The 17,871-nt window shown below is 42.0% G+C and overlaps 1 protein-coding gene across 23 annotated transcripts in view; it reads left to right on the forward strand.

The window, feature by feature from the left end:
• picalma (phosphatidylinositol binding clathrin assembly protein a) overlaps positions 1-17,871 on the forward strand; it is a 54,857-nt gene that overhangs the window by 35,334 nt on the left and 1,652 nt on the right. For 2 of the 23 annotated variants that reach the window (XM_035781653.2, XM_035781654.2), the window contains exons 10-24: positions 1,844-1,929; positions 2,567-2,690; positions 2,953-3,089; positions 5,038-5,138; positions 6,711-6,857; positions 7,439-7,522; positions 7,869-7,949; positions 8,177-8,269; positions 9,837-9,956; positions 10,152-10,182; positions 10,300-10,399; positions 10,738-10,761; positions 13,380-13,439; positions 14,887-14,991; positions 16,139-16,242. In XM_035781653.2, coding sequence (XP_035637546.1) covers positions 1,844-1,929; positions 2,567-2,690; positions 2,953-3,089; positions 5,038-5,138; positions 6,711-6,857; positions 7,439-7,522; positions 7,869-7,949; positions 8,177-8,269; positions 9,837-9,956; positions 10,152-10,182; positions 10,300-10,399; positions 10,738-10,761; positions 13,380-13,439; positions 14,887-14,991; positions 16,139-16,231 — 1,386 coding nt within the window. In that variant the 3' untranslated portion in view covers positions 16,232-16,242. Of the gene's footprint in view, positions 1-1,843; positions 1,930-2,566; positions 2,691-2,952; positions 3,090-5,037; positions 5,139-6,710; positions 6,858-7,438; positions 7,523-7,868; positions 7,950-8,176; positions 8,270-9,836; positions 9,957-10,151; positions 10,187-10,299; positions 10,400-10,737; positions 10,762-13,379; positions 13,440-14,886; positions 14,992-16,138; positions 16,243-17,871 lie in introns of those variants that run through there. The other 21 variants (XM_035781660.2, XM_035781659.2, XM_035781655.2 and 18 more) reach the window with 20 other exon arrangements.

Genomic DNA, 17,871 nt, shown 5'->3' on the forward strand with positions numbered 1-17,871 from the left:
CCTCTGTGTAGATAGTTGTCCTTCTGGAAGGTTCCTCTATCTCTGCAGCACTCCACCAATCAGGCCTTTATGGTAGTGGCCAGACTGATGCCACTAAGTAAAAGGCACATGGAGTTTGCCCAAAGGCGCCTAAAGACTCTCAGACCATGAGAAACAAGATTCTCTGGTCTGATCAAACCAAGATTGAATTCTTTGGCCTGAATTCCAAGCGTCATGTTTGAAGCATGGTGGTGGCAGCATCGTGCTGTGGGGATGTGTTTCAGTGACCGGGACAGACTAGTCAGGATCAAGGCGAAGATGAGCGGAGGAAAGTGCAGAGATCCTCAATTAAAATCTGCTCAGGACCTCCGACTGGGGTCAAAGGTTCACCTTCCAACAAGACAACGACCCTAAGCACACAGACCAGACAACGCAGGAGTGGCTTCGGCACAAGTCTCTGAATGTCCTAGAGTGGCCTAGCCAGAGCACGGACTTGAACCCAATCGAACATCTCTGGAGAGTCCTGAAAATAGCTGCGCAGCGACGCTCCCCATCCAACCTGACAGATCTTGAGAGGATCTACAGAGAAGAAAGGGAGAAACTCTCCAAATACAGGTGTGCCAAGCTTGTAGTGTCATACCAAAGACTCAGGGCTGTAATTGCTGCCAAAATAGCTTCAACAAATTACAGACATAACTATGCAGACAAGGCCGAGTATAGCCCACAAAGATCTCTGCCACGGCACAACCCAAGGGGGGGTGCCAACCCAGACAGGAAGATCACATAGACTCATAGATTTGAAACAAACACTTTGTCATAGATGGACAAGATTGGCGAGTTCAGGAAGCCAAGCTAGAGCTCTGACGTTCACAGCGATGTGGGCAGATGTTTAGATCGAGAGACCCTGTAGAAAATATAAATCTCCAACATTTTAAATGTACAAATGTATTTTACAGTTATAAGGAAGGTGACATCTTAGTTATTGTATAATATATTTTTAGAAAATTAGGAAATTATTCATATAAAATGTCATATTTTATCAGATTTGTACTGTTTTTACTTGAGCCTGTGTCTTTAAAAGTGATTACACCTCAGCAGTTTATAAATATTTCTACCAGGAAGATGCTATTTGAACCTTCCCTGGCATATGCAGGAGTACTAGTTATTGTTTATGGCCCTCATGATAATTGCTTTTGGGGACTACTTTGATTACAGGTTCAATTTCAATTTAGTGACCCCCCCCCCCATATGTTCCTTTGGAGACCACGTCACTGAGATCTCTTCTAGCCAAAATAACGAGTCACTGGGCATTTTTCTACATGATGGACTGTCAATTGCTTAATTAACTCTGGAACCAAACCTGTGGAAACACCTGATTTCAATATACTTTGTATACATCACTTACTCAAGGGTTTCCCTTATTTTGGCAGATACCGGTTTCTCTCACTTACTTATCTAATCTTAAAATAACATGTTTAACATTGTTTTTACGAACATGTTCAGATGGTGGTTTACCAAGACCAGTATTTTACAAGGTCTCTCATTTTGTGCTTTGTATTTTACTGTTTTAGATTTTTTTAAATTCCTATAGTTACTTGGTACATTTCTCCCAAAACCTATTTTATTATCTCTGACAATTATCACCTTCGTTATTCTGTATCTTTCCTTAATTTTCCATCTTCAGATTACAGTTTGTGTAAGTATCTATCTCACTCTTTCTGTGTTTGTAAGCCTAGTACGTTCTCTTCGTGTGCGTTGTGAAATAGCTGAGCATCCTTAATGTTTGTGTTTCCTTCTGCTGTTACCCGGTTGTAATATTTTTTTCCCTGAAATTTGAACTCACTGTGTCTTTCCATTATAATAGGCCCCCAGTAGCCTCTTAGATGCCTTGGAGCAGCATTTGGCTTCTTTAGAAGGGAAGAAGGTGAAAGATTCCACAGCAGCCAGCAGGTAGTCCTTTTCCCTTCCCTTTGCTCACTTGCCAGTCCAATGCAGTCCAGTTAGACAAAACCTGTTTGCTCAGGCACCAAATGTAGCAAGTGGGTGTGAGTTGGAGCTGAAGTGTTTGTTGGTGGGCAGCAATCCCAACAATATGTTTGTTACTGTGGTCCAATGTATGCTTTTCCTTTCTGTGTTTTGCCAGTTGTTTCCTTGAAAATATTGACAAATGCTCCGGGATCTACAGTTGCAGTGTTTTTATCTTCAATTTATGCAAGTCCTACATTGTTAATAAAGACTTACTTGTCTGTGGCTAATATCAGGGGCATTTGATTTGTTTCCTTTATGTTTCTTTGAATGCACTATTATTATGTGCACTGACCATCAGTGCTCATACAGGTTTTCTATTTAGAATGGGAGAAGTGTATTATAAAATTGAATTATCCCTCAAGCAGAAATCCTTTCTATTTTATGCCAATCTCCTGCTACTATTGTAGCCATCTATCGAAGTGCAGTTGTAAAAATATGCACCACTTTCTTTTACTGAGCTTGTAGAACTCTTCTTCTGCCAGCACAGCACTTTTGACAATGGCCTGTTAACAGTCCCCCCCCTGCTGACCCTGGTCTCCCACTTTTTCTGTCCCTTAAGGGCTAGCACACTCTCCAACGCTGTCTCCTCTTTGGCCAACACGGGCATATCTTTCACCAAAGTGGACGAGAGGGAGAAACAGGCAGCTCTGGAGGAAGAGCAGGCTCGCCTAAAAGCGCTAAAGGTACATTTTTCTTCTAGTGCCCTTGTTCACTCTGCATATTACCCTACTGGGTTTAATCTGTTCTGGCTTTTCAGCGTTTTGTGATATTTCTTTTAGCTCATAAGTTGCTCTCCTGAGGTCATTAGTCATTGGCTGATGATTCCAGTGACTCCCCAGCACCAAATGAAGTTAAATTACATTTTCAGAGCTTGTATTTTAATTTGATCTGGCTAGTAGGTAGGCCTGGTGTTGGGTTTTGTTGAATTTGTCCCGGTCCACTTAGGAGCAGCGTCTGAAGGAACTCCAGAAGGGGCCTTCTTTCTCTGCCACCACGGCTGCCTCCCCTGTGTCAATGGACGGTGGGACCATCAACACAGCACCGGCCATCGACCTCTTCTCCACGCCCAGCTTCGCAAACAGGTGAGGGCACCCTTTCTATCCGAGCCCTTACCCATATCTATGCCCGACTGCCTCCTCCCTTCTGACCATCAACACCAGTGTCTTCCCAGTGTAACTGATGGAGCGAGGAGAGTGTCACTAAGCAGGCAACATGGCAGAGTAGTGAAGGCAGAGGCTGATACTCAAATAGCTGTCGGGTCTGTCTAGCAAAATGCTGTGAAGTTTCATAGACTGAGGAATGTTAGTAGTTCATACAGACAAACTCGTTACTCGGCTAGCTAATAAAACTTGTGCTGAGCAAAATAATGGAGTTGGGTGCCATTGCTTTGCTGCCAGCTCGTACATAAAGGTTGGTAGCACTGTCATTTATCAATAAACAGCCTAACCCCTCACAGTTATGTTTCTTTATTTAAAATATACTTCCACTCCATCATAGATGCCATGCTGGCTGGCCTAAGTACTTTTTATATACAGGAAACAGCCTATATGAATGGAAGCACTTGAGTAAATGAGGGATACCAACCAAGTATATTGAAACCGGGTGCTTCTGCAATTAACATCCCATTGTGCTTAGGGTCATGCATAAAAATGCTGGGGAGGCCATTATATTGGCTACCATGGCTATGCCCCCATAGGATGACAATGCCCCCATCCACGGGGCACAAGTGGTCACTGAATAGTTTGGCCATATGCCATGGTTGTCCGTCACCAGATCTCAACCCAATTGAACTCTTATCTGAGATTCTGGAGCGGTGCTTGAGACAGCGTTTTCCACCACCATCAACAAAACATTATGGAACTTCTCGTGGAAGAATGGTGTCGCATCCCTCCAATGGAGTTCCAGACATTTGTAGGATCTACGCCAAGGCGCAGTGAAGCTGTTCTGGCTTGTGGTGACCCAACGCCCTATTAAGACACTGTTGCGGTTTCCTTCTTTTTCTGTGTGGTTTTATGTACCCGGGTCTACTATTGTAATTCCATTATTTTCAGTGCACATTAATGTAAAAGTGGCGGCGTTGGCCAAAAAACTAGATTACATGCGTAGTGTCCAGGCACTGATATGATCACAACTCCTTGTGGAGTTTATGGGTAGTCCCAAAAGGCATCCTATTCCCTAAAGTACACTACTGTTGACCAGAGCCATATAGGGAATAGGGTTGCACATTATGTTTACGTTTGTTTACCCATCCAGTTATTTCAGATCTTTGAGTGGGGCATTGATATTAGCCTTGTGGTTGAGGTTGTTGAATTTAGACTGGGCAAACCTCCTCATTCCACACTAGCAAGCCACTGCTCAGTAGTTCAGGGCCTATTCCAAGAGAAGCCAGACAAGACAGTCGGTGCCATGTTACCATATAGCCAAACACTCCATTGCTATTAATAGGCCTGCCCATCTATTCTTACACACTGTGCCTTTGCCCACCTAAAGAAATCGATGCCAATGGGACGTATCTGTCGTGCCACAGTTGCATGAATGTCAATGTACTTCTAAAAAATAATCTCATACATAAAATGTAAGCATTTATAATAATATAATTGTATCTCCAACATTAAGGTGGATGGCAAGGGTGCTTGTTGCTTAACTGCACCTCTAGAATGTATTGCATTCCCATGTTCGAGTCAGATCAGGGTAGCTGTTCAAGGAGCGCCTCTGGCTGTTCAAAAGGTTATTGATTGCATGTGACTTTCAGAGAGACTACGGTTTCACCTGCTCGACTGCTCAAACAAGACTGCAATGTTTGTCTTCAGTGTGTGTAATTGAAATGTTTGGGATTGTTTTAAATGTTTGTTTTTTTTGTAGTTGAGGGGTGGGAGTAAGGGATAGGTAGAAAGCCCCCCCCCGTCTGCTAAATGCAACTTCTACCTTGAGCGTTATGAAAACCTTTTGAATAGGCTACGGTAGAGTTGGGGATTTAGCTTTTTGAGAGACTGAATCTTTGTTTTACACTTCTCTTCCCCTCCACTCAAGCACTTCCAAGGCGGCGAGCGACCTGCTGGACTTGCAGCCTGCGTTTCAGCAGCAGGCACTGCCCATCTCCACTGGCCTGCCGACAGCCAACACATGGGGAGGTGAAAGCTCCCATCACACCATGAACACCTGTTTTACACCCCTTATTGACAAGCATACTGTACATATACACACTCATTGTATTCCTCTGTGTAAACTAATGTGATAAGCCTGTACAAGTGTCATAGTCATACATGTTCAAGCAAGCTCGTGCTTACTTAAACGACTTATTAACTCAGTTTGCTGGTGGGGGATATTCCTTGTGTATTTGACCTAACTCCTGAAGGCTATTGGGGAACTTGAATTGGGTGGTGAGGCCTCCTGAGTGGCGCGCAGCAGTCTAAGGCACTAGATTACAGGTGTCACTACAGACCTGGGTGCGATCCCGGGCTGTATTACAGCCGGCAGTGATCGGGAGTCCCATAGGGCGGCACACAATTTGGCCCAGCGTCTTCATGGTTAGGTGAGGGTTTGGCCAGGGGGGGCTTCACCGCACTCTAGCGACTCCTTGTGGTGGGCCGTGTGCCTGCAGGCTGACCTCGGTCGTCAGTAGAACGGTGTTTCTTCTGACACATTGGTGCTTCTGGGTTAAGCAGGCGGGTGTTAAGAAGCGCTTTTTGGCGGATGCGTGACTCGACCTTTGCCTCACGATCCCGTTGAGGAGTTGCAGAAATGAGACTAGATAGAAATTGGGGTGAAAATAGGGGTAAAATAACATTTGGGTGGTGAGACTTCTCAATATCAGCTAAAGTCAACCAATAGTTACATCACAGTTGGGTATTTTGCAAGGCAAACTGTCAGCAACTCCGGCTGGACTGTGCACATATTCAAGTTGTTAATTTACCCCATCTGATTGCTATGACACCTTCTGTCCATTCATGGGATTGGTAGTTAAACCTCATGACAGAGGTGGCAAATTAAGAGGCACCTTTATCTTGAGTGCCCTGTAATGTTGTGTGTGCTTTGGAATTCAGGGTCTTGTGTCAAATGGAAAGTAAATAATGATAAGGTTGAAATGATTAGATTACAAACCAACCTGTTAGCCTTTTCACTTACAAATACACCAAGTTTAGTGTCCCTCAACTAAAACGTTATTTTGTGTTTTATTCCAGTCATTGTGCTATCGCAAGTTAGCATTGGCTCGCGAAAGTACTAAACTTTTATTCTGAACACGTAGACATACAAATGGTATCCACAAGTTCATCTTACTTTAGGGAATTAGATAAAGGGAATCATTGCCAAAATTCCGAAGTATCCCTTTTTTAAGGCTCTGTTCGTTTCATGTGAAGAAGTGAACATTTTGGACTGGTGCACAAATTTAGTATATGGCCTTTGGTGTAAACATATTATGGGGTTAGATGCATATGATAGAAGAACTTGCTTCATGTCAAATATTGCTTACTATAGCTTAGATACAATTATTGTGACTGGGTGACAATGAGGCTGTTTTGTTTCCTTGCAATGATGTGTTGAGTTTTTTTAATAAGAACTCGGTTCATGAAGAATTCTGGTGTGGGTTTTATGTTCTGCCGCACCCTGTGTTGTGTTTCTGCATGCTTCGTTTGACCTGACTCATCGTCCTCTACTAATACCTCCCGGTTCTCTTCTTCTGTTTGTTCCCTTTGCCTGTGTAGATCCTTTCACTTCTACAGAAGCTGTCGATGACTCCATTCCAAACTTTAACCCTTTCCTATCACATCCTGTTGTTGATGCTGTCCATCTACCTGTCGACTCTTCCGAAGGTGTTAGTTCTAGGACACCCAGTCATGAAATGTTTGGTGGTAAACAATATTTTTCTTTCTCTATTATGGGGTGTTGTCAAATGTCCCCATTTGTCGTATTCAGCCTGGATGCACCATTCTGCCCTCTTTGTCCTTGTTTTTACACCTCAAGCTGTGAGTGTGTGATTTGTATTTACATGGGGTATATGATATTGTAGTTAGATGTGCTGGAGCTACCAATGTTTTTTTTTCAGGAATCTGGTGCTTATCTGGGTCGTTGTTGGTCTTTGGTATTCCAAATAAGGAAAGGTGATAGTGTTTCCCTTAAATGACCGCACCAACAAGGTTTTAAGTATATGGTGCACTTTTATTTTGAAAAAGATGATGCATTTTGACCGTGTGGTCTTTGTCAATTTCTAGCACCATTACCTAAAACACTTGCTGCGACAGTATATTATTAGTTTTTGTTTGACTGTGTGCTGTGACACAGGAGATTTTGGAATGCCGCTGACTCTGTTTCCTCATAATGTATATAATGTAACATAATACTTCTGTCATTTGTTTTTGCCTCTTTTTTTTTAAGTGATAAGGAAACCAATCGCATTGTTGCTTGAATTTGTATTTTATTTTTGATTCTCCAGATCATTACAATCCCTTTATTGATTCGAGCACCTCCATTGCATCTGATCATGAGCACACAGTGCGGATAGAGCAGTTTATCTCAGGTACTATGATGGGGAACCCAACTGACCAATGTTTTCTGGAAACCACGGAAACATAGGATCCTGAACCTACCCCGGGGTCATGTTTTCTCTGGTGTAGCTGCTTTCCTGATTGCTGTTTTGTTTTAGTACTAGGGTTTTGTGATTAAGCTTTTTGAAGAATTCCTTCCTTTTCACAAACTGCTCTGCTAGATTTTACTTTGCCATTTTGACCATCTTGTGCACTTTTCTGGAGCTATACTTCTCATTTGTCGTTTTTCTTCATTTCTTATCTTGTTTCTCAACGTGCCTTCTAAAACGGCCTCTCTTTGCTGTCCATCCTTCCTGCTTGCCTCTGGTTGTGTGTCAGACTCCTTCTGTGGGCCAGCATCTTACCCTACCACCCCTCTCTTTCAATCTGAGCCCCCTGCTGTAGCTGGTCTATTTGAAGGTAAGTACCTGGGGCTTGCCATTCCTACTGTCTCCTTGTCTTATCTCTGGTCCGAATAGTGAACATGGGTGTACAGAATATATTTGAATAGACAAGAAGGGTTTCTGCAAGATGGCTGAAGAACAAGTGAAAGAAATTACTTCCATTTTACACCAGAAAGCTTCATGGCTTGATTAATGCCTCAACTAATATCAGCCCCCAACCCTCTTCTGTTTCCTCTGACCCAGGGTTCTCAGCTTCTCCCACCCCGCAGCCTCAGACCGCCAGAGGCCTTAATGTCGACTTTGACTCTGTGTTTGGCAACAACGTTGACTCGGCTGGTAAAGATCACATATCCCCTTACCTCTCCCAATTGACCACCATGAAATATGGGCATGAAATTATTTGCTTTGAAGTGTTCCGTCGCTTCACATAAAAGTTACCCTTCGGCACATCTCTAGGATCAGCTTACCCTCTCCTAATTCTAACCTTAACCATAAGAGGGGAATCACAAACCTGAACTTAGAACAGTGTCTAGGGGCAACATAATGCTTCTCCCATGGGCACCACATCCTCTGCTGCCCACTGGGTGCAACTCACCTCATGGGTCATCGCAGTGCTTGGGGATTGGATGTTTTGGAAATGACTTCAAGATACTTGCAGCGAGTGCTTGGTCAATGATTGAGAAAATGTACCACCATGACATTTTGGCATGAATGACTTGCTTTGAAGTGTTCCAAAAGAAGCATTCATTTTCGTATTTTTATATTTTGTGGGATGGGAAAGCACAGACTTTCCTCAGGGATTCATATGCACTATTTTCAGTTACCTGTCTGTCATTCGAGTCATGGTGGGTTTCAGGTCTGCTCTGGTGCCTTTGAGCTTCATTAACGAACACTTCTTGAACTCTTTCACTGCTGGGGCCTGCAACATGGCAGTTTGTCATGAATAGAACCCAAAGACTCCGGGTAGTGCTTTCCTCAGCATCACACTGTAACATAACACTTAAAAGGAAAACTACCCAAAAACTACGTTTTGGTATTTGTTTCATTATCCTGTTGTTGATATAGTCCCAGAATGTTTTGCAAGCAATCAACTTTCAAAATGCAGCCTGTATGATGCATTTAGCATAGTATTCCTTTAAAGTGTCTCTCTTTAAAAGAATACTACATTCAAAAAACATTTTAGTACTTTGTCAATTTTTCTATTAATAAAATCCCCCCCACATTTTTTTCTCATGTTTTCAAGATAAAGCACTTTATGGAAAGCAAAAACATTCCATGATACAACAGGATGTAAAATGCATGATGTTTTTTTTTTGTGTGTGTAGTATTCCTTAAGTCCATCTAGTCATTTTATTCCTTTCACATTGTCTAATCTTGCATGATCTTTAAGGAAAATGGAAGAGCTTAGGAAATTAGTGTTGGGACTATATCAATCTCTTAATATAGACTACTGCCCCTGAGTAGTTGTGCCTATGAAGTCAGAAGCACGTCACCGATGGGAACATTTGTCAGCTCAATAAAGTGTCAGTGAAGAGAGGAGAATGTACACGTATGTAATGTGTGGTTTTTGGGGCGTTTCGCTCACGACCTCACTGTTGTTTTTGTTTCTCTCCCTTGTCCATTGGGTGAACACACACTTTGGGCCTTGGCTTTTGCATGGCACATGCATGACTGGGTGAGTGAGTTGACTACAACACTCCTTAGTCCCGGACCGCCAGAAATGTCATTTTCTCATGTGACACCCGCTTCCCATTTCGCTCACGTTAACCATTTCCTCTTACCTGTCTCGTCTTTGGTGTTGTGTGTCATTGTTGTGTGTTGTCTGGCGTTCCTTTACTACCTGCTTTGTCCCTCCGTCACTCCCTCCCACCCTGCCCCCTTTTCTTTTAAAACAATGTTTTAGGTGGCATCCTCAAACCCACAGTGGCCTCCTTGCCCGGCCAGGGGCAAATCCCCAGCGGGCAGCAGCCTGGGAAGCTGGTGTCCGACGACCTGGACTCGTCCTTGGCCAACCTTGTCGGCAGTATGTATCATTAACGTGCTCCTTAGGCCTTTCTCCTACTTTACTGTAATGGTCAACTGCATATGCTATTGATGAATACTCAACATTTTTAGCAGACCAGCTTCCAGTTGAAGTGTCACGTGCCAGCTCTGTTGGACATTGTCAAATCAGTGGCTCTATGCACTCAACTGTCAATGCATTCTCTTTCCTTTTCAGATTTGGGAATTGGCAATGGCGTGGCAAAAAAGTAAGAATGCTATGTTAACTAAACCGGAATCAATTTAAAAACTTTTTTTTAAATTTCCCCCCAATACTGATATGGCAGTCAAATTAAAAATAATTAACATTTCCATTTTTTATTTAGTGATATTCATTGGAGTCAGCCTGGTGAGAAGAAGTTGACGGGTGGAAACAATTGGCAACCAAAGACTGCTCCCTCTACCACATGGAACCCTGCCACGATGGTAAGTTTGTTCACTATAAGTCTTAATTATCTATAGTTTAAGTTCTGATCACAAAAATCGATTGCGGTGATCAATATAAATTATACTATTTATGAAAGGAAATTTGTCATTTCCTCATCTGCTTTTGGAATTGTTTATCCAACCCAAACGCTGCTTGGTTTAAGTTCCTGGTGCATACGGATCATATATATGTACAGGAAGCACCAACTGCCTTTTAGTGTGGTTTTTTTTTTTTTACTGTGTTAACTGAACTTGTATTTTTTGTTTCAATATTTTCTAATCTCTGTCTCAAATGTCTGCTGCATTGTATAATTGTTCTCCTGGGGAAAAAAATACAGAACGGAATGCATTTCCCACAATATGTAAGTTTCAATGGTCGTACCGTTTCCTGCACTTTTACCAAAGCTGGCATGCCTGGTATTAACCCCACACATTCACCCAGTCACGTCTTCTCTCTGACTTGTGGGCCAAGAGGCCCGGGTCACTCATCACCCGCCCTGCGGTCTGCCCCGTGGGCGCCTTACGACCTGCTGACCTCAATCTAACACCGATGCCACAGCATGATCTGTCATGACTGACCTCTCCTCTTCACCTCAACCCTTTGTTCTCCAAAGGCTGGTTTATACTAGGTCTAACGACATGTCTCTAGACTGTAAGAATATGTCCATGAACCGTTGTTACACCTACTGTACATTTTTAAATGTATTATTCATTTTTTATATTTTTTATAATCCTTTGTTTAACTTCTGGTCACACACTACTCTGAGCCTGCATTAAGGGTCACATACTACCTGTATAATAAGGACATAACTGTTGTGACACCACGACAGTCATAACATGATAACCTGTTTTAGTTCCAAAATGTTTCACCCTACTATCTGAATTTCTACAACAGGGACACCCCTTTTGCTACTGTGTGCCCTTGTATGTTTTGAGGGTGGTGGTGTAACCACTAGACCACATTAACTCTGTAAAAGTTAGCTAGATCTGTTTCCATAAGCTGATCTCGCCTGTTCACAACCCTTTCAAATGTCATTATTAAGACGGTGTTCTCCAAGCTCATGACTGAAGGGTTTCCAAAAAGGTTTCCATGGTTTGTGAGTAGGTATGGTGTTTCCATAAGAATGTTAAATAAGCATTCTTACAACAACAAAAGCCTAGTCCGCAATTATCAAGTGAAAACTGTTATAGAAATATGCCGAAAGACCATGGTATCTTTTGTCTATTGATACTGTCAAGGCCAATGGGAGGATGGACAAGAAACTGAGGTAAGCTCTTGGGTAGCTGCATGATCTACAACTAACACGCTTTATGCTATGTTTTACCAAGACATCACTTTACAGTAAGTCATCTCTTTCGATTAAAAAATGTATATTATTATTTATTTTTTTCCTTTGTTTCTTCTGAACAGTGTGCCAAACAGCATGTTGGCTGGGAGGCTAGCAAGACACCCCAGTTTGGTTATTATCGCAAAGCGACTGCTCATGATTTTCATAAAGTTCTAATGGCATCGTCAAGCCTCTGCACTTCACTTTCATTGAAAATGACTGCTTACTGTTTGGGCATTATAAATGTTATCTGGTGAAAACCCGGAGTTAAGATTTGCCACATTCTAACTGATAATTCAGTGGAAGGTTAATGGTAGTAAAACCGATCACAAAAAAAAAAATCATTACAGTGGTTGCCTTGGTCACCAAGAATAATGACTCACCTTTCAAGCCGTTGAAAGCGGCCTTTGTTTTGAATGGAAATACAGATTAATTTTTTGGGGGGTGTTTGGATGTCTCCCTGATACTTGACATAAAAAAACTTAAACTGCCGTACACCAATATTTGTAAACATTATGTTTGATTAAGATGTTAACCTTTTGGGCAACACGATCAAAACTGGATTCCAAAACGCAAATACTTAAAATAATTTAAGCAACATTTAACTTTTTTCGTTTTTTTTTCACCTCACCCTGGACACTTTCTGGTAAGTCTTTGAATCAGAACTTTACTGCCATGCAACAGTAGTTGCTAGGAATGGTTTCTGTCCCATTGAATTGACTGTGATTTAAGCTTACACAGTGGACTCCCTGGCCTAAATTATCAACATTGTGTTTTAGTGTTGTTGTCAGAAGGTGCTGGGCTATAATGACTATTGCAGAGTGAGCTTCTCCGGAACCTGATAATTACCTCCATATTTTCCTATTCAAGCAAATGTCTGCAATCGTTTTGCATGGCCTATATTGTCTGCAGAGTATGCTTTTATGCAAAGCATTTGTGATGAATGTGAGAAGTTGAAAAATGGCTGCTGGACTATCGAAACAAGTGCGGAGTATGTAATGAAACCCACATTTATGTTTTATATACGTACACTTGTTCATTCTGTCCGTTTTTCAATGGCTTGATTTGCTAATTAAATATTTCCTTCCTGAGGGTGCCTTTTCATTCAACTGAAAGGCCTGTGATGTTGAAACAAATCTGGGTTTGTTACTACTCTGAGGGCTGTTTGAGAGTCTAGTAGTTTCTCTATAAAAGCCCCCCCTCACGCTGTCTTTTTCAGAAGAGAGGCTCTGCACCTGCAAGTAACAGCTTCTTGCTTCAGGGCTCTCTCTCACCCTAACACACACTGTAAGGGTAAACTAGGGGGAATAAGGACAGGCATGCCAAATGTTTCCCAGATGTGCCATTAGTCTTGCCAAAGTGGGAGCAGGCAGGCAATGAGACTGAAGTGTTGCATGTGAATGGGACAATTGTAGCTTGTCTGAGAGATGAACAAAGACAACTTTGTTCAGGTGGTTTGTTTCTGGAGAGGAGGGAACTATACGGACCAAAATGAACTAAGCATTTGCACCTGTTATTTTGCAAAAGTGATTAATGAACTAAATAAACATGAATATAAAACTGTCATTATTTACAATTGGTTATATGCTAACTGCGTAAAAGTGACGGAGTGTCCTGGTTTATTGAGTGACCATCTTTGCTTGTTATCTCAGGCACCATCTGTCATGGCCTTCCCTGCAACAACGCCGACGGGAATGATGGCATATGGAATGGTAAGATCTTCTTTTCAAGCTATTGCAGCCATGCCTCAATCTTCGTGAGAATGTGCAACCATATCTGACTTCTGGAGCTCTGTGAATGCCTCCCTCAGTACATTAATTATGTTTCTGAACCTTATTTTTAGCTGACAAAGAGAATTCTACACTTTGAACCAATAACAATTGTTTGTTGGGTTTACTGACTTCTATTGTTAAGATTATACATTTGCCTCTGGTTTACTCCAGGGCCCGGGTACATAAAACATCTCAATGTAGGATCAGTTTTGCCTTTTAGATTATAAGGAATGGACAGGAGGGGGCCTGATCGTAGATCAGCCCTATTTGACATTTTTTGACTAGATCTTCCGATGCAAAGGCACCCATCCCTGTGCTTTCAATGAAGCCATAGGGCAATGATCAAAATGTTAAATTTCACCAGCATAAACTCTGTACAAATTCTAAGCAGAAACATGTCTTTAAATGGCAAAACAGAATCCTGCACCCCCTGTCACAAAATGGTTCTGCGGGCTTCCCGGGTGGCGCAGTGGTCTAAGGCAGGTGTACGACACATTGGTGTGGCTGGCTTCCGGGTTGGATGTGCGTTGTCAAGAAGCAGTGCGGCTAGGTTGGGTTGTGTTTCGGAGGACGCATGGCTCTCGACCTTCGCCTCTCCCGAGTCCGTACGGGGGTTGCAGTGATGAGATAAGACTAACTACTATCAATTGGATACCACAAAATTGGGGAGAAGAAAGTGGTAAATTGTTCTGGAGTCTTTGACTGTAGCCTATAGTGCATTTTCTGTATTTGTGGGTTAGGGTTGGATGCAGCCTCAGATTTTCACTAGCACGTAGTCTGGTGGATGCGGATGGGTTATTAGATATTGCTGGTGAAAAACCGTAATGTCCAATAAGAAATGCTCGTTTTCTGTTGCAAAAGTTTTCCATTGCGTGCGGTAATGAACATGACTCTGTTTCCTGGGGTTCTAAATTCTATCAAAGAGAATCTTGGTGGGGAATACCTTGTTAGGCTTTTGAAAAATGTGACACGAGAACCAATTTGTGACAATGTTCTCGTCCATTTCAACACCCACAGACTAGCCAAAAGGTCTATGACGAATCAAATGGAAAAATGACCAAGACATTGTAATGGATGTCACCTCGTAATGATTGACAATGCAAGCTGTTGCTATGCATCAAGATGAGCTGAATCAGCCATGAACTTTTACATCCGAGTGCTCGTGTCATTATGGAGCAATATTTGAACTATAGTTAATCAGTAACCAGTGTCAAATCTGCCGAGGACATGTACCGGTACAATGATTTTGTTCTGTTAACTCGACTGTGCTTGAACTGAGACATCGTACTACTATGTAACCCATCATATATCGCTGAAATAATTGACAATTGCTCATGTTATCACCATTTCTTCATGACGTTTTCATTTTTTGTTTGTCTTCCTTCAGCCTTCCCAGATGGGTTCCATGGGCATGATGACCCAGCCCACTATAATGTACAGCCAACCAGTCATGAGGCCAGCCAACCCCTATGGCACAGCCCCAGGAGCACAGGTACTGGACTCTCCATTCTATTCCCTTCCCTGGAAGCTTTTCTCTGAACAGATGCCAAGCAGTAGGGTGATGTTGCCCCCGTAGACGCTGATCTTGGGTCAGTTTAGTATTTTCCGCACTAAAGTAGGAATCCATTGTAGTGTATTGCAATGTACATTATTTCAAACACCATTTTTATTCTTTCTGACATTAATGCATGTGTGATAGAACAGCAGAGTATGTACTAGAATTGATCATATATTACGCTGCTGGATTCTCAGCTGTTTCACCCTAATGTGGATCTCCGCTTTAAGTTTAGGAACAGATGAGGGGAAGCTGATCCTTGATCTGTACCTTGGATACTTCACCCCCCCAGAGCATTTACAAACTCTCCCTGCCCTCGGAGGAGCCTGGTTAGATTGTTCACGTCCTCAAACTAGTATCTTTCAAAATGGAGTCGATTACATTGCAATTTGACAAGTTTATTTCCATTTACTTGACGACTTGAAATGGATTTGAGCCCAACCATGCTCCCTTCTGCCTTGTAATAGAATGACGTCTGACTGTGGCCAACTTAAACACCCTCTGAGGTGGTATGCCTGCTGTCTGTATGAAAAATATATCTGCAGGATGCATTGTCCAGCCCCACAACTCATTCTCCATAAAAGTGGTATTGGAATATACACATGGTTATTTCATATCACTGGTAAATGGTTTAAAGTGGCAAGTGACTTAAGGAATTATATTCTGGAGGTCAATAGGAATTCGGCGCTTTGGGACTTCTATTCAGAACAAGCTTTCATTCACCCTCGTACCATTTCAGCTATTATTCTGAATGATGCCTGGCATGTCAACATAATATTTAGGATCTAACACCCTCATCCTCCTTTCATCTCTTCAGTAGGCTCTAAATCAGAAAGATAGCTGCCTTAGGAGAGTATCTTGTGAAGCATGTGGTTTTTTTTCTGACACGATTTATCTGTTCTCTTGTCAAGAGCTGTAAGGTTTTACCTCCACACTGACCGTGTTAGGGAGCTACACTCTGGACCTGAGCCTGTTCTCTCCATTCTGATCCCTTTATCTGTAGCTAGGTTCTCCCCTCTTGTTTGTAATTTCCCTCTAGTCGTTCTGCGATTCCCTTCACCCTGTCATTCTCTCTCTGAACTAGCCCTCGGCAGCTTCTAGTCCTTCCAGTCAGAGTCCTCTCAGAGCACCAGGAAAGGACCCCTTTGCACAACTCTCTCTCAAGGATTTCTTGTAGAACCTCTTTAGGTACAACATGTCCTCTGCATGCTCATATCTGCACACTTCTGCCCCGCTTGCCAACACACCAATGTCTCTTGGGTTTGATAATTATTTGTGCTTCAAAGCTTAATGGCCCAGTCTTTCCCTTCATCACTCAACCACCTGTAAGATGTTGCTTGCTCCGTTGCCTTGCATGTCTTCACGGAAGTCTGACCTAGACTGCGAAACAACACTTTTCGAAAAGTACATTGGCCCATGTGACATTTTGACAACGTAATGAAAGCAGCGCTGTTAATTAACAGACCGCATCACTTCATTAACTGAGACATTTATTTTGAAAACAAAGCCACGTTGGTGTGCATTAAATATTCACTGTCCATTTACAAGCATTTGCATAAATGATCAGCAGCCTCTTGTGGAAGTTGACCGTTAAAATAAATGTCACCACTAGTATTGGAGGAATATGGTTTCTTTTGACACTCGTCTACGCTGACAAAATGGAGCGCTTTGAGAATTCTAAATGTTAATTTTCTCTTGAGTAGACTTCAGCCCTGTGTGTTTGTTTATCATGTGTAATTCAAGCTTCAAACCAGGGGTGGAACCAAAATTATATTCCACTGTTCTGACCAGCAAAATAAAGTTCGGAACCAGTTCAAACCCCTCAAAGTACTGGTTTGTATTATTTTTAGCCTGTGAAATTAAGTTTATTTTTTTTTACATTTAGCTCAATAAGTAACTTAATAGAGCAGGCAAGCTAGTTGTTTACATTGTGTAAAATGTGACAAATTTTGCAGATGGGAAGAGCGTTGAGGCTAAGTGCTGGGCATCTTATGACATGCATTATACGAATTAGGTCCAGAATTATACCTAGGAGGAGCAATTTTGAATGTCCTTAGTTTGAGCTAGCTAGCGCGCTTGAAAGCTTGAGCTAGCTACTGTAGCTAACAGGCTTGAGCTACCTTGGGCAAGCTGGCAAGCTCGTGTGTGCAGAGTGGCACCAGAATTAAAAACACGTCTTAACTTTTTTGTAGTTAATAGATCCAACTTGAGACGTGATAACCAGGCCTGTAGTGTCATTAACTAGCATTGAAAAAGTGAATCCATTCTTCTCTCTCTAATTAAAAATCTTTCTCCGTATCTTCTGAATCAAGCTTGTAACTAACGTCAGTTAGGGCAGAGATTTTCAGCTTGCAGGCAGACACTGGAATAAGTTCTTGAGTGACAGAGTGAGGATTTTGCATAGGTGTTTTGTTGTGGGACTTCAAAAAACATGCCTGCAACGTAAAATAAGATTATTCATCAGTTCCCATGCTTTAAAAGTAAAGGTTCTGTTTCTGTTCCTTAAAATCGTATTTTACGGTTTTCAGTTCTGTTCCCTGAACCGGTTTCAAATCTCTGCTTCAAACAGTTAATTGCCCCCCCCCTTTTTTTAAATTATTTTTTTGCTGTTATCTTCATTGCAATACATTCCATTTGCATTAAATCAATGTGGCCAGAATGTATTTAATAGATAGTAATTTATTTTGCACTATGCTTTCAGGTGTTTGATTTGGCCAAAAGTATGTCCTGGATGAAAGTCATTTTTGATCTAAGAATATGTCATACGTTTTGTGCTGGAGGACTTCTCAGCTTGTCATGACACAGGACCAGCGATTA

This window comes from Oncorhynchus keta, chromosome 12, assembly GCF_023373465.1.
Source record: "Oncorhynchus keta strain PuntledgeMale-10-30-2019 chromosome 12, Oket_V2, whole genome shotgun sequence".
In the NCBI taxonomy this organism is placed as follows: domain Eukaryota; kingdom Metazoa; phylum Chordata; class Actinopteri; order Salmoniformes; family Salmonidae; genus Oncorhynchus; species Oncorhynchus keta.